Source organism: Perca flavescens, chromosome 23, assembly GCF_004354835.1.
Source record: "Perca flavescens isolate YP-PL-M2 chromosome 23, PFLA_1.0, whole genome shotgun sequence".
Classification (NCBI taxonomy): Eukaryota; Metazoa; Chordata; class Actinopteri; order Perciformes; family Percidae; genus Perca; species Perca flavescens.
This window is the reverse complement of record NC_041353.1, coordinates 7,049,360-7,074,515: the sequence shown is the minus strand read 5'-3', so window position 1 is coordinate 7,074,515 and position 25,156 is coordinate 7,049,360. Positions and strand designations below refer to the sequence as shown.

The 25,156-nt window shown below is 42.5% G+C and overlaps 3 protein-coding genes across 3 annotated transcripts in view; 2 read left to right on the top strand and 1 right to left on the bottom strand.

Moving 5' to 3' along the window:
* The first annotated feature begins 3,725 nt into the window (after positions 1 to 3,725).
* Positions 3,726 to 25,156, top strand: part of nup37 (nucleoporin 37) — a 36,811-nt gene continuing 15,380 nt past the window's right edge. The window contains exon 1 of the mRNA XM_028570483.1: positions 3,726 to 3,891. The gene's annotated coding sequence lies outside the window, so the exon portion shown is untranslated. The remainder of the gene's footprint in view (positions 3,892 to 25,156) is intronic.
* On the top strand, positions 4,669 to 10,820 carry pmch (pro-melanin-concentrating hormone). The gene is made up of 3 exons (XM_028570487.1): positions 4,669 to 5,923; positions 6,948 to 7,089; positions 10,660 to 10,820. The coding sequence occupies exons 1-3, from the start codon at positions 5,681 to 5,683 to the stop codon at positions 10,707 to 10,709; spliced, it is 435 nt and encodes a 144-aa protein (XP_028426288.1). The 5' UTR covers positions 4,669 to 5,680; the 3' UTR covers positions 10,710 to 10,820.
* parpbp (PARP1 binding protein) lies at positions 10,792 to 25,141 on the bottom strand. Its single transcript, XM_028570481.1, has 11 exons — positions 25,058 to 25,141; positions 24,481 to 24,636; positions 23,672 to 23,908; positions 23,444 to 23,548; positions 21,697 to 21,867; positions 20,871 to 21,025; positions 17,855 to 18,038; positions 17,525 to 17,706; positions 16,554 to 16,635; positions 12,831 to 13,017; positions 10,792 to 12,297 (listed from the first exon to the last, which is right to left on the bottom strand). The coding sequence occupies exons 2-11, from the start codon at positions 24,628 to 24,630 to the stop codon at positions 11,975 to 11,977; spliced, it is 1,776 nt and encodes a 591-aa protein (XP_028426282.1). The 5' UTR covers positions 24,631 to 24,636; positions 25,058 to 25,141; the 3' UTR covers positions 10,792 to 11,974.

Genomic DNA, 25,156 nt, shown 5'->3' with positions numbered 1-25,156 from the left:
TTGTTTTACAGGAAAAGTGGTTGTGAGGCTTCATCAGTCTTCAACCATTCATTTTTTCCCCCAATAGACACACATGATTTCACTTAGCTGGGTTTTAACTTTTGCTCCTCCTGTTGTCAACTCAGCATTCGTTGTCTCTAATCCCAAATATTCTCATATCCGGAGGCTAGCATCCAGTCTTGGCTAGTGATGAGTTGATCATGACAAATTTACAAGTAGCCTTGTGTCACATTTTATTGTTATCTTGAGCCAAGGAAAGATGTAAAAGGAAATGGAGACACTGGAGTCCAACAAGTGCACTGCGAGCCTCGCACTACAACGGGAATGTTAGCAGTTAGATTAAAGCATGTGTAAAAAAAAAAGTGTCTTAACCATTGGAGGAGATTCTCCTTCTTTCTCAATTTCAGTCGACAGTGGAAATTCACTGAGGCTTGATTATAGCAGAGAGTGTTGGCTCAGCTGTGTGCTTTAAGAACCCATGATGTCAGAGCCTTATTTTCCTTGGAGAGACTCTCATCAGCTGCATTGTTCCAGGAAACCATGGTCTGTTCTCTGGGCAACAAAAAGAAAAATCTGCCCAAAATGTGGTCCCCCCCGTTTGTACCCACATCTCTGCTGAATGCAGCATGCCGGCCTCTGGCACAACTCAAGTCTCTGCAGCACAAATACACAGATATCAAACATCATGTATGGAGCACCAGTGCATCACATTTCCCTGGAACCAGAGCCTCCCCCTCTGCTCCGACAGAGAGCTGTTTGGTTTTTCTTTCCTTTATAGTTTCTATTAGAAGACGAGTGTCTGTGATGAAAGGCAGCGTGTTAATACAGGGCGAGGAAATAATGTGTTGTCCCCCAGAGGATTATAAAACAATGCTGCTACTGATGTCATAGGGCTCAGACTTCTGAAACCTCTTTATGCACAAAGCTGTAGGCGGTGTGATTGAAATACAGCACCGGCAACTGACAGGTGATGCAAGCAGCTGACAGAGCTGATGAACAAACTACTCTGCAGCTTCCTCGAGTTCAAAATTTAAACCATGCACGAGGTCGGATCAAATCTGGACACAATTACGACGACATGCAAAACAAGATCAAATACAAATCAGCGACAGCACAGTCAGTAGTTGAATAAACTTTACTGGCATCGGTTGAAGATTTGACAAGCTGTGTTGTGGAAACATAAAGATTTAGTAAATAATGTTCATGGAAACCCACGGAATCACATCTGGTCCTCATAAGATCATTCGACTCTTGGCTTTTCTGCTAATGTTCTTTGTTAGAGAATTATGGTAATGATTTCTTAGAAATTCAGACCAGGGAGAAAAAATCAGTTACCAGATAAAGACCTTCACCACGGCTCAGAGTTCATTGAATCTTCACAGTGAGTGCCAAGGAAGCTGGTAGAGCCCAGAAGCTTTGGATCGGGTGGCATTGATTCGCAGTGTGTCTACTGTCCATATCAGTGCATTAATACAGCCTATATCAGGAGAAATATGGGAAAATGTAAGGAGAGATTATCAGAAAGAGAGAAAGAGCGAAAAAGGTTACAACAACAGAGCATGAAGCTCACAAGTTCAGTTGTGCTTCTGCTGGAACGGCCATGCCCCTGTGGACAAGTTCAGTCCTTCAGTAGAAGTCCTCGCCCTCCAACAATAATACTTACAAAATAAAGGCTGACCGCTCCAAGTAAAATCCCTTCAGCTGAGTTCAATAGCTATTATTCATGTCCCGGCTCTCCATCCCCTGCCCTACGGCTCCCTGTGATGTTAATAAGGTAAGCCTTTAGAGTCGAGAAGAGCTATGTCAACATGAGGGCCCTTTAGTTTTTGCCTGCCTCCGTCTTTTATCGTCAACTGATGATGGTGTGTGTGCTTGTCGATCAAACGTTCCCAAGGATTGATCACAGAGTTGTGGCATATCAAATTTTCCTTTAAATTAATATTTAGACATTTGGGGAAATAGCTTATAGTTTATTTGCTTTCTTGTCGGGAGTTAGTTGAGAAGATTGGTATCACATATCTACATCAATCAGCCAGTTACCTTAGCATTGCATAAAGACTGGAAATACAGGGGGTACCAGCACCTCTAAAGACTAGCGAATACATTAAAGCTTGTTTGTTTAATCCGTACAAAACCAGTGTAAAAATAGTTAGAATCTACAGCTATGCTAGCTGCTCTGTTAAAGGTCATCCATCCTCATCCACTTATCCCGGGTCGGGCAGCAAGGGCAGCAGCTCCAGCATGGGACCCCAAACTTCCCTTACCCGAACCACATTAGCCAGCTCTGACTGGGGAATCCCGAGGTGTTCCCAGGCCAGCTTGCTTGGAACCTTGACCTAGGAGTTACTAAAAAAGTACCTGTTAGCAGGTACCAGGTACTTTTTTTCTTAATGGAAAACCAAAAAAGGCGAGTAGAGTCGAGGTGAGGCGAGTAGGTACCATGTAATGGAAAAGCGCCAATAATCTCTCCACCTGTAGTCCTGGCTCTTCCCCGAGGCCTCCTCCCAGCTGTACGTGCCTGGAACACCTCCGTAGGGAGACGCCCAGGGGGCATCCCTACCAGATGCCCGATCTACCTCATCTGGCTCTTTTCCAAGGAGTAGCTGCTCTACTCCGAGCTCCTCACGGATGACTGAGCTTCTCACCCTATCTCTAAGAGAGATGCCAGCCACCCTCCTGAGAAAACCCATTTTGGCCGCTTGTACTCACGGTCTAGTTCTTTCGGTCATGACCTAGCTTTCATGACCATAGGTGAGGGTCATAGGCGTAATTTACAGTGGGGATGGCCAAAACTGGCCAGTGCAACCCCCTCAAATATCTAATAATAATTTCCTTTACATAAATAAAGACATTTGCACCATAACTTGATGCAGAAAAGACACAAATTGTTGCAGAAATTCACCAGAATGCAGAGAATGATGTTTGATATGCTCAAAATTTCAAGTTTATTTAAAAGTGGAGATCTCAAGCCCCTGCTATGTTGAACCCAAAGTTACGCCCTTGGTGAGGGTAGGAACGAAAATTGACCGGTAGATTGAGAGCTTTGCCTTCTGGCTCAGCTCTCTTTTCGTCACAACCGTGCGGTAAAATGCATTGTCCCCTCACTCCCATAAGACTGGAGTTACTTGAAGTGGTTCAATTAGGGTAAGAACCTTTACCCAGAAGTGGGCCATCAGGGCCAACAAGGCTTACTCTGCTGGCCAAGAGATTGTCAGAATCAGAAAATTATAGCATGTATATTTTTTCTAAAATATATATAGCCTAGGCCTATATATTTATTAATTTCATATGTATTTTACAAAGTCCGTTCCCACGAGTCTATTAGGCTACCATAATTTCTCCCGAGCTCGGTTGTGCTGCTTCCAGTGCATCTCATAAATTAGAGCTTTTATCCAATCGGATTTCCCCTTTTCCGTCTGAAACATTCTACCAAAGAATTTTCTAATAATCCTTAGACGGCTTTTCTTTTTTTATTATTTGCAAAACTTTACAAACATGTTATACATTTTCTGAACAATTCGGCATCATATACAGAGATAAACATTTCCATCCAGGGAACAACGCAAATCTTTGATAAAGTAAAAGATAAAAAGAAAAAAAAAAAAGATAAATAAAAAAAAATATCCGTAGACCGGCTTTGATTCTACTCTGAGGCCTTGTCGATCGTCATATTCTTTAGCCAATCAAAATTTCGAGTTTGCCCTGTTGGGCGTATTCATTGACAGGCCGATGTCGGCATTTTTCGGACCAGTTAGCCAACTAAAGCATAACTAGCTAGCATCTATGGATAGCATCAGCAGTAAACTTATTTCAAGTTCGTTTAGAGTTTTAGATGTAAAGTTATTGACAGAAAGGAGGATGGACTTTTTCTTCAAATGATAGGCAGCCTTGGTAAGTTTAATGGATATTTCTGCATTTTAGTAAAATGATTTTACTAGCTGTTTCTGCTTGCTTTAGATGGTTGCTGCTGGTGTTAAAGGTTTGAGCGGTGTCAGTGGCCGCTGTGCCTTCGTGTCTGTGGTGGCGTGTGCGTTGAGCCCCAGCAGCCTGGCTGGAATTTGTGGGGAATTTGTTTTTTTGATTGCTTTGTGGTCGTTGTGTGAGTAAATGTGACCGGTTGTTGTGGGTTTGTTTTTGTTTCTTTGGTTATTACATTAATTTGGACTAAATGTGATGCAGCATCACGTCACACTGCGTGAAAGTGATGGCTTCCATCACCGTAGCATTGTCCCTGCAATAGTATATTGAAACTCTCTAGGTGTTGACCTAAAAAGGAGAAGATAACTACAATGACCGAATTGCTCTCTTTTTTTTTTTTTTTTTTTTTTTTTTTGTTTTGATTGAGAAACTCGCGGCAGAAAATTACATATTGGATGTTTAAGCAGGTGTAGTCTACACGACGTTGCACTTCCGGGATTGCACAGGTGTCCCTCATTTAGGCCAGATGTCCGTTACCGTGGGCTTTCTTTGTGTTGGCATTTTAAACTCTGGTCGATTTATGCGGACAATGGTTAACTGCTCCTCAGATCACTGCAAATTAAATCGAGACAGCTAGCTAGACTATCCAATCTGAGTTTTGTGTTTTGCATGACTAAAACAACCAATTCCTTGCCGAGGCTATTTAGCAGAGGTGCCATTAAGCTTAGCGCCAAAGACGATTGTGATAGGTTTGAAGAAATGCCAATAAACCAGAGCACGTTTTTCCTCCCATCCTGGAATGCTGTGTGGACTCGCCATGCTAACTCTAACACTCAGCAAGATAGCAAATAAGCGCATTTCCAAAAATGCCAAACTATTCCTTCACTATTAGGACTCGATCAGAAGCACGCTTTTCAGCAACCTGGGCGGTGTTTTTTAATTGTTTTTAATGCGAGTGAAGCTTTTTGCTCGCGCCTCACATTTTTTCAGGAGCTGCGTTGAAAAAAACCTCAGATTAGAAAAGCGTCTGATGTCATTTGTATTTTTTCTTATTGTCCAATTGGATGAATCCAGATGTGGGTCTTCGTGGCTGTCAATAATAAAAAATAAAATGCTGCAAGCTGCTTTTTTTTTTATTTTTTTATTTAGACTTCAACAAAAAAGGCAGTGTCGTGTAACCTGCAAAGAGGTGCTCTGTCTGCCTTACTCATCCTTTTTTTTTTTTTTTTTTTTGTAATAATCTGGTGTCTTGCTGCTTTCATAAATGTAACTGACCTCTGTGGATGGTCCATCATAGGATTGTTTTCAGCCATGTGCAGCCATTGATTCTATTCAGAGAAATTGACTCACTAAGACCACTCAATGGTCTCTGTCCTCTAACCTGCTGGGTTCAATTCTGCGTGTGGATTCTGAAGGAAAAGATACACCATTAATTCCTGCACTTTGACCTCCTGTGAGCCTTTTTAAAATTACAACCCTCCATGTATCCCTTTATTTATCCATTTGAATTCATCACATCTCCAAACAGACAAAATAGAGCTATTCACCTTCTTCTTTACGAAGGGAACAGCTTTTAAAATTACAGTTGTGACCTTTAAACTTCCTGAGACCTTTGGCCGTTAAGAGGGATGCACCCCTGCAGGATACATGACAATTAATTAAACAGTTGTAAGCAAAATGCCCTCTCCCTGAATATATAAGACAGCCGAGAGCCCAGTCACAACATTCGTTAGGTGAGATCGAACTTAACATTGTAGACACCATGATTTCTGTCTACTCTGTCCTGTATACTCTGGTGCTGTTCTCTGAGCTGAGCAGCCACTTGGTCACTGTAGCCATGCCTGCAACTAAAGGAGAAGACGGCGTAACGGAGCAAGATGGCCTGTTCCTGGGGGATGAGTCCATGACTGCGCCCGCTGGGGTTCCTCTCTCGTACAGACGAAACCTCATGCTTGACACCAACGCGATGGATGAAGACGGAAGCCCTAAAATCATAATCGTCTCAGTAAGTGTCACATCACAGTTGTTGATTACTTTTCAAAGTTTGAAGCTGTTTAAAGCGTAACTATAGCTTTATTAATGGTTAATAAAGAATGTACTAATTCTTTATAGACAGTTATAAGCCATTGAAATGTTAAACGTTTAGTTGCATGTTCTGTGTATTACCCAGACTACCCAGGACACTTGTCTTTGGATGGAGAAGTTGTCAAGGTTCTCTTTCTTTTGTTATTTTGGTGAACCAACCCAGCAGTTGTCTAAAGTTACCCACTATTTGGACTACTCTTAGTTAATTTATCCCACATAAATGTATCTGGCTAGTCTCAGTTTGTAGGCATTGAACTCTGCCAATAACAGTCATGCATCATAACTATTTATTGTATGAGATTTCTTTCCACAAACAACCACAGTTCAACGTAGTTCAACAACAACAAAGAGCACATTATGTCCATCCTGTGACTGAACATTTGACCCCTTTCAATTGGTCACCGTCCTCGTGTCTACTGTTAAGTCAATATTTCATTCACATCTATGAAAAACTTTTACGGCAGCGCTGGAAAGCCAGGAAATACTATTAGCTGAAAAGGTCAAATGATCACAAGCCTATAAAGATTTATTGGAATCACAGTGGGAAGAATGATGATATATCTGTGCTCTCTCAAATGTTTGGCTGCGATGTGTAAAGAGTTTATCTGGCGGTTGCGTCTCCTGTGTGTCATGAACATGGTGGTTATCTCTGCGGTAATGGGGAACAGGCAGCCATGTTGGAGAGAACAAAGCCAACTGGGCGAACCGGGGGTGTAAGAAAACAGGCCACAGTGATATAATAAAAATGGGGAAACATATTTCTTCCATTTGGGGTTCCTGTGGCTTGGATCAGCTGGTAAAGACAGATCCAATACCTGTGCTGCAAGTGAAAAGATAATCTTTGAAAGCTGTTGCAAATTTGCTGCAACTGTGAAGATCCAGAGTTCAGATCCTGGAGCACATGTGTGGTCTACATGCAATCACTAATCGATACTGTGTTTCAGGACATGGGGCTGAAAGGACACAGTATTCGTGGGCTGAACCCAGCCTTCACCCGGAGCTTTCCTCTGCTCACAGACCGAAGCTTGAGCCACACTCCTGCCGAGCGCAGTTCTACCATTGGTCGCAGAAACACTGACGACGGCAGTAAGTATCTGCAAACCCATGTTTCTTAACCCCTGTGTTGTCTCCCCGTCAACCATAAACTTATCTTTTCTGGTCAAAATTGAAAATGAACTTTTTTTGGCGCTTTTTCCGACGTTTGTTTTTCAGTGCTTTTGATGCTTTTTTTAAACGTTTTTGTCACATTTCCCCCAATGTTTTTCTTTATTTATGGTCAATCATTCTTATAATCATTTTTATGACTTTATACCTCATTTTGAGTTATTAAAAAAAGGCAGAAATTATGAATTCTTTTAACTAATAGTTAAGATCAGAGGATGTTGAGTGGATCACAGACTGGTTCATGTTAAAGTTTAGTCAGGATAAAGTTTAACCATTAAAACATTTTTTTTTTCAAATGCTATAAAATTGAATATCCATCCATCCATCTTCGTCCGCTTATCCGGTATCAGGTCGCGGGGGGAGCAGCTCCAGCAGGGGACCCCAAACTTCCCTTTCCCGAGCCACATTAACCAGCTCCGACTGGGGGATCCCGTTCCCAGGCCAGGTTGGAGATATAATCCCTCCACCTAGACCTGGGTCTTCCCCGAGGCCTCCTCCCAGCTGGACGTGCCTGGAACACCTCCCTAGGGAGGCGCCCAGGGGGCATCCTTACCAGATGCCCGAACCACCTCAACTGGCTCCTTTCGACGCAAAGGAGCAGCGGCTCTACTCCGAGCTCCTCACGGATGACTGAGCTTCTCACCCTATCTCTAAGGGAGACGCCAGCCACCCTCCTGAGGAAACCCATTTCGGCCGCTTGTACCCTGGATCTCGTCCTTTCGGTCATGACCCAGCCTTCATGACCATAGGTGAGGGTAGGAACGAAAACTGACCGGTAGATTGAGCGCTTTGCCTTCTGGTTCAGCTCTCTTTTCATCACAACGGTGCGATAAATTGAATGTAATGCCGCACCCGCTGCGCCGATTCTCCGACCAATCTCCCGCTCCATTGTCCCCTCACTCGCGAACAAGACACCAAGGTACTTAAACTCCTTCACTTGGGTTAAGGACTCATTCCCTACCTGAAGAAGGCACTCCATCGGTTTCCTGCTGAGAACCATGGCCTCCGATTTAGAGGTGCTGATCCTCATCCCAACCGCTTCACACTCGGTTGCGAACCGATCCAGTGAGTGCTGAAGGTCACAGGCTGATGATGCCATCAGGACCACATCATCTGCAAAAAGCAGCGATGAGATCCCCAGCCCACCGAACTGCAACCCCTCTCCACCCGACTACGCCTCGATATCCTGTCCATAAATACTACAAACAGGAATAGTGACAAAGCGCAGCCCTGGCGGAGGCCAACCCTCACCTGAAACGAGTCCGACTTACTGCCGAGAACCCGGACACAGCTCTTGCTTTGGTTGTACAGAGATTGGATGGCCCTGAGAAGGGACCCCCTCACCCCATACTCCCGCAGCACCTCCCACAGTATCTCCCGGGGCACCCGGTCATACGCCTTCTCCAGATCCACAAAACACATGTAGACTGGTTGGGCATACTCCCAGGCTCCCTCCAGGATCCTTGCGAGAGTAAAGATCTGGTCCGTTGTTCCACGACCAGGACGGAATCCGCATTGTTCCTCCTCAACCCGAGGTTTGACTATTGACCAAACCCTCCTTTCCAGCACCTTGGAGTAGACTTTACCAGGGAGGCTGAGAAGTGTGATACCCCTGTAATTGGCACACACCCTCTGGTCCCCCTTTTTGAAAAGGGGAACCACCACCCCGGTCTGCCACTCCTTTGGCACCGTCCCAGACTTCCACGCAATGTTGAAGAGGCGTGTCAACCAAGACAACCCCTCCACACCCAGAGCCTTGAGCATTTCTGGACGGATCTCATCAATCCCTGGGGCTTTGCCACTGTGGAGTTGTTTAACTACCTCAGCAACTTCCACCAGGGAAATTGACGACAATCCCCCATCATCCTCCAGCTCTGCCTCTACCATAGAGCGTATTAGTCGGATTTAGGAGTTCCTCAAAGTGCTCCTTCCACTGCCCTATTACCTCCTCAGTTGAGGTCAACAGCGTCCCATCCTTACTGTACACAGCTTTGATGGTTCCCCGCTTCCCCCTCCTGAGGTGGCGAACGGTTTTCCAGAAGCACCTTGGTGCCGAACACCCTGGGCAACTCCGGAGAAGAAAAGAGTCCAACCCCTATCCAGGAGTATGGTTCCAGAACCGAGACTGTGCGTAGAGGTAAGCCCCACCAGATCTAACCGGTAGCGCTCCACCTCCCGCACAAGCTCCGGCTCTTTCCCCCACAGAGAGGTGACATTCCACGTCCCCAGAGCCAGCATCTGCTGCCCGGGTCTGGTCCGTCGAGGCCCCTGACCTTCACTGCCACCCGTGTGGCAGCGCACCCGACCCCAGCGGTTCCTCCCACAGGTGGTGGGCCCATGGGATGGAGAGGGAGTTGCCACGTTGCTTCTTCTGGCTGTGCCCGACCGGGCTCCGTGGCAAACCCGGCCACCAGGCGCTCGCTGACGAGCCCGCCATCTGGGCCTGGCTCCAGACAGGGGCCCCGGGCTTCCTACGGGCAGGGTAACTTCACCTCTTCCTCGTTGGCTCATAGGGTTTTTGAACCATTCTTTGTCTGGCCCCTCACCTGAGACCACTTTGCCTTGGGAGACCCTACCAGGAGCACACAGCTCCAGAAAACACAACCCTCAGGTTCATAGGGACACACAAACCTCTCCACCACAATAAGGTGATGGTTCCCGGAAATTGAATATATCAACCAAAATTCAATGAAAGTAATCATTAATTTTACCTGCCAAGAATGCATCATCGTTATTTTTGGGCAATTTGGTTGAAAGAAACCCATATTTGTGATATAGAAAATGTTGGAAAAAAGGGTCAAATTTGACACAAGGACAACCCAAGGGTTAATGCAAAAGAAAAGTTAAGTAATGGTGCATTCATGTGCTCCTCAGATGGTCCCATTTCCCGAGTTGGGAAGTCCTTCTGACTTCGGTGTGTTCGTGAGCTCTAAGTCATGTGGATAAAAACATGGACACTACAAAGATGTGTTGTATTTGCTCAGAGCATTTAAGCAACACGTTGATAGCTGTTTCCAGTATTTATTTGTAGTTTGAAGCTTTATATATTTGTGATTATTGTGAATACATTTCATTTCTAACTAATCTAGGTCACTTTACATGGACAGCAACTGACGGTTACAACCTAATACTATATTACAAATAACATGTAAGCCAAACGTTTATATGCAATTAGCAATTTCATAGTTTTATACCACAACTCAACATTTATTTTCATCCACCATGTTTCCGTGTAATATGATGCCAACTCGGCAAGTCATGTACCAAAATTTGTTCAGACTTTCCGAGTTGTTGTTCCAACTTAAAGGGGAATTCAAATGAATTTTCACTGCCAGGAACTAATTTGTTTTGGTTATTTTGACACCACAAGAATGCAGCATAACAGCTTCCAGTTTTCATGTCAACATACCTGACCAATACACCTGATTCTGATATCCAATGTTCATATTTACTAATACAAGTATTCCTTACTTTATTCTTTCTTTCCTTTAGTGCTGCGGTGTATGATAGGAAGAGTGTACCGACCCTGCTGGGTAGAATAGCGCTGCCATCCTGCCCTGAATGTGCTGTAAATATTTCTTCTATATGTGATCATGAAATGTAGAAAATGAGTACACAAACATGTAAAACCAAATAAAAGTTTATTAAAAGTCTGCATATTTACAGTTGATTTCACTGTGGAATTTTACAAGTTAAATAAACTGTACAACTAGTGATTAAATACATTTCAAACACAAAGTAGGCCTTGTCTTGATGAAACAAAGTATACTGACCAGAAATCTCCCAATGATCTATCCAACTGACCTATTCACATTGCAGCCACACATTTCTCACACTGCTGAATGGGTAAATTAGTGTGGAAACAATACATCTCTTAGTTAATCAACAGAAGATTAATCTACATCATTTTTCAAGCAAAAATGCAAAAAAAAGTGCTAGTTATTTCTTCTCAATAGTAAAGATTTCACCTATCTTGACATTTTATAGAATAAGAAATTAAATGAATAGTTTTAACATTTTTGGGTTGTAGTATAAACATATTCAACTCTTCTTGAGAGTTAAATGAGAAGATTATTGTGTGTGTGCTACAAATGAAGCTACAGCCACCAGGCAATTAGCTTAGCTTAGCATAAAGACTGAAAATTTTGGAAAAAAAAGTGTTATTCTGGGTCAGTTTAAAAAGTAAAAAAGACAAACCCTAACATAATCTCTACTCAAGCTATTTAACATGTTATAACAAACGGTATGTATGTATGTATGTATGTATGTATGTATGTATGTATGTATGTATGTATGTATGTATGTTAAATGCTACTATTTTACTAGTTTAGCTAGCCTTTGCCGTTTGGAACTGGGGGGAAACAGTTTGCCTGGCTCTATCCAAAGTTTTAAAAATCCACTACTTAGCACTTCTAATTTTTACTAATTAATTAATTTATTTAATATTTCTGGTACAGAAAATAATTACCTAGTTATATCTTGCTTAGCAGAGCCGGGCTAGCCGTTTAGTTCTGCTTAAATAAGCAGCTCGCTATAGCTTCATTTTTAGCGTACAGTCATCCAACTCTCAGCAAGTATGCAAATGAGAGCAGGTAAGCAAATGAGCATATTTCCCAAAAAAAAAAAATATTAAAACAGTGAACAGATTAACTGGGACTAAAAATCATCATTAGTTGCAGCCTTAACTGGAACATACTGCACAAGATTTGTCAGTGGAAGAAAACAAATGAACAACATTCAGCTGCTTTGTATGAACGCCATTTGACAGAAAGTCCATAGACTGACATGAAACCAGGACAAACCCGTATTAGAGTCTGAAGAAGCTGGTTAGCTTTCCCTGCCCAGCTATCAGCTTCTTCTTACTCGAGGCCTTACTGACATTCTTGCCCTGCATTTGGACCAAGACATTAGTGAGCTGTTTCTTCTGTGGAGGCTCGTTCTCTGATCCTCCATGTTGGTCAGAATCCACCTGCTTCCTCTTGTTGCCCTTTCTCTGCATCTGAGTGCCAGTTTTCTTCCTATTGCCCGGGCCTGCACCTCTGTTTTGCACATTTCCACTTCTTGGCTGAAGAGCTGGCCCCCGCTGCACGCCGCTCTGCTCCTTATTCGGGCATTCAGATGTAGACTTGGCTGGAAAGATTGAAACAAAGCAAAAGCAAGTGTGACAACCTGGTAGGGAAAAAAAGGGAAAATGTTGTGACGAAATTGCTGACGTTAGCTGCTCGGGGAAGCGGGCTGTGTGTTTATTCTATGAAGCTGAAATTGAACATTTGTCATGTAACCTGATGGAGCCGAGCCTGAATTCCCACGGAACAAAAGACAGAAAGGGAAATGGGCAAAACGTATGTGTGAGAGTGTGTGTGCTTTTGGGTTTTTACTACAGCTGTGTGTGTGTGTGTGTGTGTGTGTGTGTGTGTGTGAGCAAGTTTTATAGATTAATTTAATGGCTGATTGTAAGTACAAGTCCCAGGGCTAGGGCTGGGTTCAAGGCTGGAGCTGAGAAGGTGTGTCTGGGCCTGAGTCCAGCTGTGTGGCGTCAGAGGAAACAGAAATCTATCCCAGCAGAAAGAGAACGCTGCACCGCCTGTGTTGACATTTTGAGCTTTTCTCTGCATGTAGGGGAGCACAAAAACAAGTAGGATTTAATGAAGTTGAATCTATACCTTTGGTAGTCTCCTCCACATCAGAGCTGCACTCCTCATCCACAGCTGGGATGGTTTGGCGTTTGGGTGCTGGGTGCACACAGGTAGGGACCTGGCTGGTGCTGGGGAAGTCCAGCACACGGTTGAGTGGCAGTTCTTCATCCTTGTATGTGCACGAAAACTGGGATCGAATGACTTTGTCTCTGGGCTGGAATAAACATAAAAAAAAATTTTTTTTAATGCAGCGGATATGATATGGTGACACGTTCATGATCGTATCAATGACTCGGGCAGGTGGCCTAGGTTTCCTTAATTTTTGGCTTTTACTTTGGTGTGTGTGGAGCCAAAACAAAATCAGGGAATTTCATTCAGGGAATCACCCAAGTCATTAGGATTCATCTTCTAGAAAGAGATACAAAAACAAGTTCAAATGAATCTCTTCTGCTGTAATTAGCTAACCTATATACGTTGCTGTATTTTTTCTTTACAGTATGTAACTTTTTACACAGACCAACAGACAAGGTGATGATAAAGGCTGAGGAATAATACATCAGTTTCTTTAATCTTATCACAACTACATACAGTAGAGGATCACCTCATTAGAAAGCCTTTTCAGAAGGCCGAGTTAGTTGTATGAGGGTTAGTAAGTAAATGATACCGAAAGACTACAATCTTAGCCCTGGGGCACACAGATCCACAGCTTTTCAACCACTGTTTGATCTATGCCTGTTTGGGATTATCACAATCCAAGGATTTCACCCTTCAGGCCAGTGGGCCACAGTAGGGAGGTAAAATCGGAGAGAAAAATACAGCGAGAAAAGCTGGGTGGGTCCGTAAAGCACAAAGGGATCAAAGCCTTTGTGCTTTTCAAAAGAACTTCTTAAAAGTGCACCTAAAATAACAGCAACACTCAGAACAAGGCACACTTCAATAATGGAGCTAAAAATGTATGCAGCCATGGTTGCATGCTAATAAAACATAACTGAAACGCCTCTGAAACAATGGGAGGGAATGGAAGAGTGAACACGGCCAAACTATGACTGACGGAAAACGTCTAATCCAATTACAACAGGTGGGAGCCCAACATGGCACCGTGTGGTCAGACGGCCCTTATTCCTCCGAAGATAGCTGTCCTGAAATTACCCCTGCACACCGCCTGAACCGACGCTGGAGACACCTGACCCAAGACATTCCTAAAAGTACATCCACAAGCAGGTGCAAGCAATTTCTAAAGCTTTGTGGCTTCACACGAAGGTGATAGAAGTGAGAACAGGTGCACCATTAATAGTATCACCGTCAGAGACCGATACAATCACTCTGAAATAAAATGTAGATACTGAATCATATAATCAAAAGCATCTTTTCACAAACATCATTACTGACGTCAAAGAAGAGCAACAGTAAATTGCTTAAAAGTTATTTCTGTGTTTGGATCATTTGTGGCACAGAGACAAAAGATTTGGAAACATCCCAAAAGCAGAAACTAAATCGGTCCATCTCTGTGTGTGCCAGTTGACGTCAGTGCATGATGAAACCACTGGAGAAGTCTGGGATAAAGTCATTCAGCAGACAACAGGAAACAATAACCTTTCAAGTTCCCCTTGCTAGTCAAATTACGCGACTGATATGGCATCTTCAAAGTGAAATTGATGCAGAAAGCTTCCGTTCACAGAGTTCAGGAAGCGGCGAGCTGCCCAGGGACCATTACAGCGCACTCAAACAGGAAGGCAGCCAGATTGTGGGAAGCTAAAATGACATCTGCTAGCGCAATCAAATAAAGGAGCCATTTCACAAAATGTGCTTAGCATACATGTTCAAAAGGAGTTTACACAGTGGAGCTGCTTCAGGTTAAAAGACCAGTCCTACCTTAAAATCTAAAGCTGGTCTTGTCAGTGTTTTGTAGGTGACCCAGCAGTTGTGGAGTGTATACAATGGTGGAAAAAGTACTTGTGAAAGTTGCAATACCTCACTGTAAAAATACTCTGTTACAAGTTAAAGTCCTGCATTAAAAATTGATTCAGGTAAAAGTATCATCAGCAAAATGTATGAAGGTAAAAAGAGTAAAGTACGCATTAGGGTACGGAACGACCCTTTCAGAGTGATATTATAAATATTATATTGTATTATTATAACTGATGTGTTAGTATTTGAGCAGCACAATGTAGCTGGAATAGCCCGATCAATAGTGGATTTTTGAAGTTGATACTGATGTTGATATTTGGAAGTAAACCCCCCCCAATGATATAAATCAAATTGTTTTTTTGGAACATAGAAAATCTGATATGAATCCCTCATATGAGTACTTCACTGAGCATTGTGGGACAATGGACATTTTTTTTTAAACAATTATCAAAATCAATGCAGCAGAACCAGAAAAATTGTCTTTTTTTATTCCATGCGTTCTTCTTTTGCATCAAAACTTGGCGCCTACATTACCCACAATGCAATTCAAACGCTGATGGATTGTTCGGAGATTCGGGTGTGTGATGCTAGTAGCGGCTGATGTAGCTTTGAGCTTCTAGCCTGCAGCAGAGGTGAGGAGCGGGCTACAAAAGGTCTAGTAAGCTCACTTCTTTCCAACTACACACCTCCAGATTGTTTTCATTTTCAAACTTGTAGTCCTCAGCGCAAACCCACGCCGACTCAAGTGACATCACTTGAGGACATTTATCAGATTTTGCACCACAAAGTCTTTTATACGACATTTGTCACATATGTAAAAGTAGTTACCAAGACCTGCAAACAGACCTTAAATACTGACTTGTTCGTGCTCTCTGGTGGACAAACTATGCTATTACCTCAAACCTAGTTTTTTCTTCACTTTTGTACTGCAATTTCTTATTGTCCTGCTTAGTATGCTGGTTGCAATTAAAAAAAAAAAAAAAAAAAAAAAATCTAAGGGATCCCTGTCAGATTGTTTACCTTATGATATACTATACTGTAGATGTCGGACAACCTATATGGTGGAGTAGATGTTCATGTATTTGTCCATGTATATTGCCACGTGCATGAAACGGACTGGAAACAAATCTCCCTCATGGGACAATGAACATCTCTCTAAGAAGAAGTGTAAAGTAGAAAATGTAGTAAAATGAAAATTTTTAAGTTTCTTAGAAACTGTACTTAAGTAAAACGTACTAAGTTAGTTTCCACCGCTGAGTGCCTGTTATGATAACTGCTAGTGCCAAATCAAGATTCAGATAGAAACAATCCTGTTTGCTTGTTGTAGATTAAATTGCAACAACAAAAGCACTCAAACAGTTAAGTCAGTATACTCAAAATGTATTGGCAACAAAGGCTGCATAAACACAATGAGACAGATTCTCTCACACAGATCCCAGAACAGCTGATCTCAAAGCCAGGAAGGAAGGAAGAAAGAGATATCGATATCAGATATAGAGTCGGTTATATTGTGCACTGTAAGCAAATGGAGCTGAGCCCTGACAATAGGATAACTTATCATCAGGACTGGTTAATAGGTTGAATCCCCCACGAATAAGTGGTTTTATGCCATGGATTTAAACGGCACCCTCAAACCAACACTAAGAGCTAAAACACAGCTGTGAAAATGGGAACGGTGGAAGTCAGTTAAGATGTGAGCTTCAGCTAAGCAAATAAATAATATAATACCAGGGAGAAATTACAGGATGTAAAGACATTATTTTCAATGTTTGTACATCTGATTCAATTTGAAGTAACTGATGGTTTGGATTTGAGGCTCTTGGACGAAGGGGCCCATGTTACCTTTGGTTTGAGCAGGTCTAGTCGGCTCTGGACTCGGTTCTTTAGAGGTTCTGGAGAACATCCAGTAGACACTTCAGGGGATCTGAGGGGCGAGCCACAATGAGAGGCAAAGACATGAGGTTTATGAAATTGAAAAGCAAGAAGGTTACATGGTCACACTAACCACAAAGTCTACCCACTACTGGCCTCTCTTTGTTGCAGCTTTACATAGTTGTAACGTGTAAAAAGAGGTTTTTGTATCAGACTGAGCTGATGTTAGGCTTTTGCAACAAATTAGATATCAACCATTCAATGTCATGCACTTCTGACATAATATAGGTTCCCCCCAAACACAGCCAGTGGATGGATGGATGGATGGATGGATGGATGGATGGATGGATGGATGGATGGATAGATAGATAGATATTTTTTTTTTTTTACACATTACTATATTTATTTCAGATGTTTGACCAGAGAAATGTTCGAGTGTAGTGTGGGAGATTTTTTTTCTCCATATGGTTTCAGTGGAGAGTTGTACAGCCTCATGCTAGTCTAATTGCTGTTTGAGGGTCTTTCCTACTCTGACTGAATCCTGTGCTAGTGAAGAAAGTCTAATCTAATTCAAGGTTCCACCTGACACTGGTTACAGATAACGTTATAATGAGCCAAGCAAGTTGTCAGTCACCTGGCGGGAACACTGTTCTGTCATACGCTGTGACAAGAGTGTGTAAACGAAACATTAAGTTGTTAAATTTAACTGTTTTAGTGATCGGTCTGTGTAATTTTGACATAGTTCAACCGGAAGAAAAAGCGTTGTGTTGGCAGAGCGCCACCTACTGTACCGGATGTAGAGTTACTCCTGTCATTCTCCCCATTCTTCCCCGCTCATGTACAGTATACGGGGAGAACTGGCATAACCCGGTTATTCACTAACTACCCCGGTTACTGCTGTGCATGTAAACGCACTAAGTGTCATGACTGTTTGTGCCAACCTGAACAAATTGAGGACGCAGGTCCCCTCTGCCCCACTGAGGGTGGGCTGGTCCTCAGACAGCAGGTCTGCCTTGTTCTGACACGGAGGAGTCAGCGCTTCTTCATCCAGCAGAGCCATCAGCACCTTCACGGTGTCCCGACCTCCGTATGCAGTGCAGTGATTGACCGCGTAAGCCTTCGGCTGGAAAAGAAGAGCAACACAACTACAATCACTGCACTGTCAGCTCCAACAGCTGATGAAGATGAAGTGGTTTTTGTATAAATGTATGGACTCCAGGAGAGACTCAAAAACTGTAGCTGCCTGGCTGGAGAGCAGAGTTATACATTACCCTGGCAGGGCTTATCCCCGTCCCGCTTCCATTAGCAATCACTTTCTGGATCTGGTGTAGCTGGCAGATCCTCTCCTTCAGCTCTTTGGTCGTCTCCTCAGCTGCAGTGAACACTGCATCCCCACTGCTGCGTCCCTTCACCAGCACTGCCCTGATGGCAGTCACCAGCCTGGCTCCACACACACTGAGAATGAAAACACATTGACAGTCACAATGACATCTGCTGGGAGAGCGGTATTCTGCCGTAGGTAGAGAAAAAAAAAAAACCTGCGTTTGTTTTGGACAGCATTAGACTCTTTCTTCTGCGAACACACATACAGGGTTTCATCTGGATGGAATTAATAGTGTTCAAGAGTTCAGCCAATATTTGCCAACATGAATAACTCTCTCCTAAAAACTGAAAACCCAGAAAAGCCAGGCCTTAGTCTGAATGTCTTCAAAAGATATACTGCAGCTTCACTTTCAATTAATTGGACACTGACTTTAAGGGCTCAGAGTAATTGTTTCGGGGTTAACATCCAGTTGAGCTTTATTTCACTGTAACGCAGCTTTGCCAATGTTAACAGTTATGAAGCAGAAAATGTGCTCGCACATGCTCTGTGCCGCATGTCCAAAAATCCCTAGCAACATATCACTTCTGTAAGTTTCTAACAGTCAAGTGCATTAAAGCATTGCAGTAAGGTGGAGAGGCGGTGGTCCGACCCTGACCCGGCTATGATGTGAGCGAGCAGGGCTCAGTAACAGAATCATTTGAGAAAACAGATGTTCAGTGAACAAGGGGCCCTGAACTCTCGAAGGTGTTTGTATGAGGAAATACAGTACTCCACTGAGAGCGTAGAGGCACTGCCTGTTGAAAGACACATGTTGGCCGAGTTCATCAGTGTCTCATCAGACGTGGAGCGCTCTCATCAGCCTGCATGAACTGAAAACCCTCCGAAGAGCAGCGAGAGCCGTATCCACCGCTACACAAACATCACAGTGTGTTGATGTGGCTACGTCGTGCCTTCAACAGCTTCACCTCAAATGCTCGACCCTCACACGATTGAACGGCTAAATCATTTCTGATAACCGCTTTTGTTGTGGTGCCAAATGCTTTGACATCCAAATAATCTGTAATGGTATGGAGAATGATCTGTGGAGTTAAGGTTTGATGATAATTCATCAAAGAAAGAGCTCCAAACAGGCAAGTTATTTAACAAAGACAGGCTTTGATGTGGCAAAGATGAACATGCTTTAGCAATCCAAATGTTATCATGAGAAGCTCAGATGGGAGTCATTACAGGGATTTGAAGGAATTAATAACTAGCTGCAGTGGGACAGGTGGATTTTATGATCGCAGGTGCACATGCCGATACACCCGGCTGTCTGACATCTCTCCATTTGTGCATGTATAGGACATGAGCGTGTGTGTGTGTGTGTGTGTGTGTGTGTGTGTGTGTGTGTGTGTGTGTGTGTGTGTGTGTGTGTGTGTGTGTGTATTTCAGGCCTGTATGTATGTGTTTTAACAAATTAGTAATCGGCCCCCCACACACACACACACACACACACACACACACACACACACACACACACACACACACACACACACAGAGCAGAATTGTATTCAATTAATAAGAATTGAATCGGCTAAACCAGAGAGAGGAAACTTAAACTGAACTTTAATTGCAGGAAGATGTGAAGAAATTAGAAAAAAAATCCCACTGAGTCATAAATCCATAGTTTGTGTATTCGCCCTCAGCTGGTAGATACCGAAGCATGCTCAACTTTTCTTGGAATCTCTGTATTCCTTAAATCAGCTCAGGATGATTTCTCTGGAAATGTGTATGTGTGTATTAGACTACATTGAATTAAGTACAGCATTTTGTAACAATGCATTATTTGAAATGGAAAGTTGCTTGTAGATGCCTTTTTGAAATGTTTGAAAAGTGTCTCTGACTGGACCACAGACAAGAAGACTGCAGTGACTCTTAGCGGCTTGATGGTCTCCTGCTTAAGCACGAGCAATGGTTCACCAGAACAAACCTGATGAGTTCCTAGAATTTTCCATGCCTTGTGGTGATCCAAAATTGCCGTCTGATTAGGTCTGGATTTCAGGCACAATTATGATGCAGTCTTTCAAAGTACTGCAGGACCAGGGCCACAAACAAATAGACCTTTAGACTGTCCAGTGGCATTCCATGATTTTAAAAGTCCTTTGTGCCAGTTAGGGTCACATTAATGCATTTTGGGACATCCTGTCACAACATAGACAGATGGACCATACCTTGATTTGTTCACACCTATATGAAGAACCAATAGGCGATTAGTTTAGCCAGCACTTCTTTTTTTGTACAGATTAAACAAACAAGGTCAATTGTAATAATTAGTCAAATTCAGAGATGCTGCGAGGCAAATTTAAAAACTTTGAATAGTGCCAGGCTATCAGGCTATTAATTATTATTAGTAATTTGTTTTCCTTTGAGTTTTTAGTCATTCACGTCTACTTAGGTCTGGGCAATATATCGATATTATATTGATATCGATATATGAGGCTAGATATAGTCTTAAATTTTGGATATCGTAATATCATGATACTTTTCCTGGTTTTAAAGGCTGCATTACAGTAAAGTGATGTCATTTTCTGAACGTACCAGACTGTTGTAGCTGTTCTATTATTTTCCTTTATACACTTAGTCATTGTGTCCACATTATTGGTGATTAATTATCAAAACTCTCATTGTGTAAATATATTGTGAAAGCACCAACACTCAACCCTACAATATCGCCGCATCGATGCATTTGGTCAAAAATATCGGGATATTTGATTTCTTTCCATATTGCCCAGCTCTACTTCTAACACTTTTACAACTTCAATTCAGAAAGCTATCCTGGGATTTAAAATCCAGTCCTGAATGGAGCACATCCCTGCCTCACAACATTTACAGCCGATTCTGTCACAAGAAGGGAGGCATTACCTCAAAAGCAACAGTATAAGACAGGGAGCGAGTGGGAGCCTGGATTAAGCTGCATTGTGTACCTTGGGTCAGGAATCTCTCCCAGTATTTCTTCCAGGTTGTCTAGAAACTGAACAAAGTCAGACAGGCCTTTGACATGTTTCCTCAGTGGGTCAGACTCAGCTGGAGCGTAGCCCTTCCCTCCGAGCTGGATGGCCCTCACAAAAGATGTCACAGCCTGCAAAAGCATGAAAGAGGCCCAAATGGTGTGAGAGGATTACTCAGTTTTTTTGTAAAGTGTGTGTAGGAGCCATATGGGTTGTTTTCCTCCAAGCCACAGGGGGCATGATATTGCCTCGTGTTGTAAAGGCTGAGGCTGGCCTTGGGTAATTTCAGTTCCTGTTTTGATGCAAACAGGCGTTAATTGAAGAAGAGGAGCAAACAGTTTTTAAACTGTGCTCGGATTATGTTGTTTATGGGACTTTATATGACTTATTATTTATTGTAAGTGAACGCTGTAAGGACGTGGAAAATAAAGGACGCAAAATGCAAACCATTGGAAAGGACTGGATATCGTTTTGTCTGAGTACACGTTAGAAACTATAATCGAAATTAGCAACCAGCAGTAAGTATAGGACATAATCACTACAGTATGAATACATCATTGCTAAAGTCTAAGAATGATGATGATGAATAATTTTATTTCGGTTAACATACATGAAAGAAACAATTATTTCCCACAATTTGCTACCGTAGCTAACCGAAAAAGAAATAGGCTGAAGCCAAGGCTTATTTTTGCCTATCCTATCCCATGATCCCTATAGAATCTCCCAGAAATCCAACAACACTAAATTAAACCAAATACTTGAGTACAATCCTAAGCACATGCTGGGTGTGGATGTTTCTTACCAAGAAGAGAGAAGTGTTGTTGTTATGTGCAGCATGCTTTATGTCGGTAAATGCCTGACGTCCAAGAGTGCGACTAGGGACGTCAATGGTTAGCGCCAGCGCCATGTCGTTCTTGGCATTCACAAGCAAATTCAGATAGGAGCAGAAAACCCTTCTCACTGCCATTTGTACCTATTGATAATAGATCAAATAAACAAGTATCATTATCATTTTGGTTAGAAAACAGCTTAAAAAAATCAGTTAAGGAGTTATACGAGAAAATTGACTAACCATTCTTAAATCTGTCTGCTAAACATAAAGCTGCAGTGAGTTTGCTTAGTTTAACAAAAAGACCTGGTAACAGGTAGGGCTGTGCTCGATTGAAGAAATTCTTAGTCGACTAACACTCATTCAATTGTATTGACTAATCGATTAGTTGATTTAATCGACAGCTCTGTAAATCTGAGTTTCTCCACAAAGAGTCATGCAAAAGCACCACTTTAATTCTTGTGTTTACCAGAGATGTGCTCGTACGTTTCTTGGAAATAAGTCATTCAGCATGAAAAAAGCATCAAACATGACTAATGGACTAAAGAAATCTAAGTTGACTAAGACCAAAACGACAGATTATTCGACTAATCGACTAAGAGGGAGCAGCCCTAGAAACAGGCTTAACCCTTGTATTGGTTAGTTTATTTACATTTTGTATTAGCCTGTCCAAGCGCGTTCGATCGCAGCACGGGTCTCTGGGAACCCCCCCGTGCCAGTTCACGTGAATTGACATCCCATAGTATGCGAGGGTCACCGGAGGACCCGAAGCTCAACGCCAGGCCAATGCAAAAACGTCAAATAAACTGAACGGGTCCCGGGGACCCGAAGGACAACACAAGGTTAAACAGAATGTATTTTATGGCTGGGACCAGTTGCCAGGCAACAAGCAGAGACTGGAGTAAGTTATGGATCCCAGCCCAGAAATAGCAAATTGTCATTTTTACACTTCTGTTATTGTGCTGATTAAACAAACGAGATATAGGTTGTGTGTTAGTGAGCTTAAGGAGGTGTTTGAAGGCATCTTTAGTTACCTTTTGACAGAGCCAGGCTAACGGTTTGAGTCGGTTTCCAGTCTTTGTGCTAAGCTAAGCTACTGACAGACAAGCGTGTGGTATCTGTTGTCTTATCTAATTCACAACCAGAAGGGAGATAAAAAGGTATTTCCCAAAATGTCGAACTATTCTGTTAGTAAAACATTTGGCTTGAGGCCAGTCCAGGTTGTGCTTATAAACTACCAAAAACGGACAGTAGCTTTACTGCCGGAGTAAAACCACTAAAAACAGCAGCTGACAGCACATATTAAACTCCAAAGTGCAGCAGCAAGCCTCCACTTAAAACTCATAAATTCACAAGTGACAGAGAAGAGTGGCGGAAAGAGAGAGACTCTGTTACAGAAGCTCTTGTCCAGTCCCACATTGTGTTACTTTAAACATCTGCCTGGTAATTGAATTCACATTGCGCTCTTAAATCTAAGTGATATGAAATAGAGTTCCTGTCAATAAGAGCAGGATGGATTCCAGACAGAAATTAAAGTACACTGAAGACGGGGAAAGTAAATGCATGGATTATTGCCAGAGGGAGAAAAGGCATTTCACTTTCCTGGAAAAAAAAAAAAACTTTATATGAGGGTAGAGGGCAAAGGGGAAAGAGGGGTTTCTCATGGTGGTTTATGAAATAAATTGCACATTTTATTGTATGAAAGCAGGATTGGGCGTACCTGGGAGTTGCAGGGTCTGCTTTTACTAGACGGTGTTGATGGGACTGAAGAATCTGGTAACTCTGAAACATCCGTGTTACCTGATAAAAACTCAAACAGCTGGATCTTGGCAAAAGAATAAAAACGTAATTAGAGCGATACATTGATTGACCTTATCTCTAACTCAGAAGCCAATCTGATCATCCACAATCAACATCATCAGTCTGATTTCAACCAGCTCGTGCTCACCGGGCTCACAGGCTCCTGTGGGTCTGAGTCCACTAGGCTCAGCTGTTTGTACATGGAGAGGATATCAACCAGGTCCACAGTGTTGGAACGTTTCAGGAAGGATTCGTATGTCTCCAGGATGAGATCATAGTTCTCCAAGCGTGCAATGTTGGGGGGTGGCAGGTGAAGTTTGTCAAAGAGTAAGTGTTTCCAGGCCATCAGGACATCACTCAGAGCCACTTTGAACTCTCCGCAGTGCTGTCACAGGAAGAGAGAAAACAGTGAAAGCAGCAGCCATAATTACTGACGGCCTGGAACCAATCAGTTCAAAAGCAGAAAGACCTTTTCCTGCTGTCCAAAAATGGGCCATGAGCGGTCTCAGCCGGAACACTGCGGTAATGTCATCAGTTATAGACGTGATGACAGTCAGCCTGATGGTTCAATTGAATTATGCCATGATGATGATGATGATGATGATGATGTGAACTGGGCTCGTACAGCTTTGTTTTGGGGCCTGCCGGATAACTTAAACTTACAGCAAGAAAACAGTATACTAACAATGTTCTATTCCTCTTCTTTTAAAAGTGTTAGTTTTCATCTCTCTGCAAGGTGCCTAAAATTAGCAGCAAAGCAGAGATCCCTCATACAGCTTAAATAAGTCCCCCAAAAGGTGTACACGATTATCAGTAGCCACAGCATAAGTGGTCAGTTTATGTTGCGTAGCTTTTAGATAAATGCATTTGCACTTTTTGCACCTTGAGGGACAAAAAGTATTTTGAACCGAATCCAACTGAAGAGAAGCTGTTTAAATAATAGGAATGAACTGTTACCTGCTTATTAACATCTGCCATGGCCAGCTGCAGCAACATCAGCATGCCATCAGCTCCATGAATGGTGGTCCTCTCAGAGTGTAAAACCCTGTGGCACTCTCTCCTGAAGACTTTAACCATCACCTTCAGACGGTCTCCTACAGCCTCCATGTTCTCCTATAAAGCAGCAATAAAGGAAATTACTCCTTAATAGACTTACAACCAATATGTGAAATCCCTTTACTCTAGTTTCTCTTAAAACATGAGGTTTAATAAACCAGGTTGTATGCAGAAAGCCGACTAGAAATCGACTTTGGAGGAGTAAAAAAAAAGCCATTGGACTTTGAAGTAAAGACAAAAGTAATCTCTGAACAGGTTGTTTAAAATGTCTTTCCTTTTTCATCGAAAGGAAATCCTTGATTCGTTGGCCTCAGTGGCACAATGGTACTTTAGTTTTAGTAACTTAACCATTTATTTCAAAACACGTATCACGATGTGTCTTTATGTCAGCTCCCACACGATGCACAGATATAATTAAGAGTATCAAATGTTGATGGCTGCACTAAATCACGGACAATGTTAATTTAATGGTGCAAACCTCTAATATTGTAGCAGTCTCCGAGAATACACGTCCACGACAAAAAGCAGTTTTGAATTTTTAAACTGCCGATGACGTTTAGTGCCTCCTGACCAATCA

What these genes read in the sequence shown, in the direction of transcription:
- pmch (XM_028570487.1), top strand. Translation starts at nt 5,681, where the DNA reads ATGATTTCTGTCTACTCTGTCCTGTATACTCTGGTGCTGTTCTCTGAG. An exon ending in CTAAAATCATAATCGTCTCA is followed by an intron (nt 5,924 to 6,947) that starts GTAAGTGTCACA and finishes ACTGTGTTTCAG; the next exon opens with GACATGGGGCTGAAAGGACA. An exon ending in CAGAAACACTGACGACGGCA is followed by an intron (nt 7,090 to 10,659) that starts GTAAGTATCTGC and finishes TCTTTCCTTTAG; the next exon opens with TGCTGCGGTGTATGATAGGA.
- parpbp (XM_028570481.1), bottom strand. Translation starts at nt 24,630, where the DNA reads ATGGAGGCTGTAGGAGACCGTCTGAAGGTGATGGTTAAAGTCTTCAGG. An exon ending in CACAGGAGCCTGTGAGCCCG is followed by an intron (nt 23,549 to 23,671) that starts GTGAGCACGAGC and finishes TCTTTTGCCAAG; the next exon opens with ATCCAGCTGTTTGAGTTTTT. An exon ending in CGGGGATAAGCCCTGCCAGG is followed by an intron (nt 17,707 to 17,854) that starts GTAATGTATAAC and finishes CTTCTTTTCCAG; the next exon opens with CCGAAGGCTTACGCGGTCAA.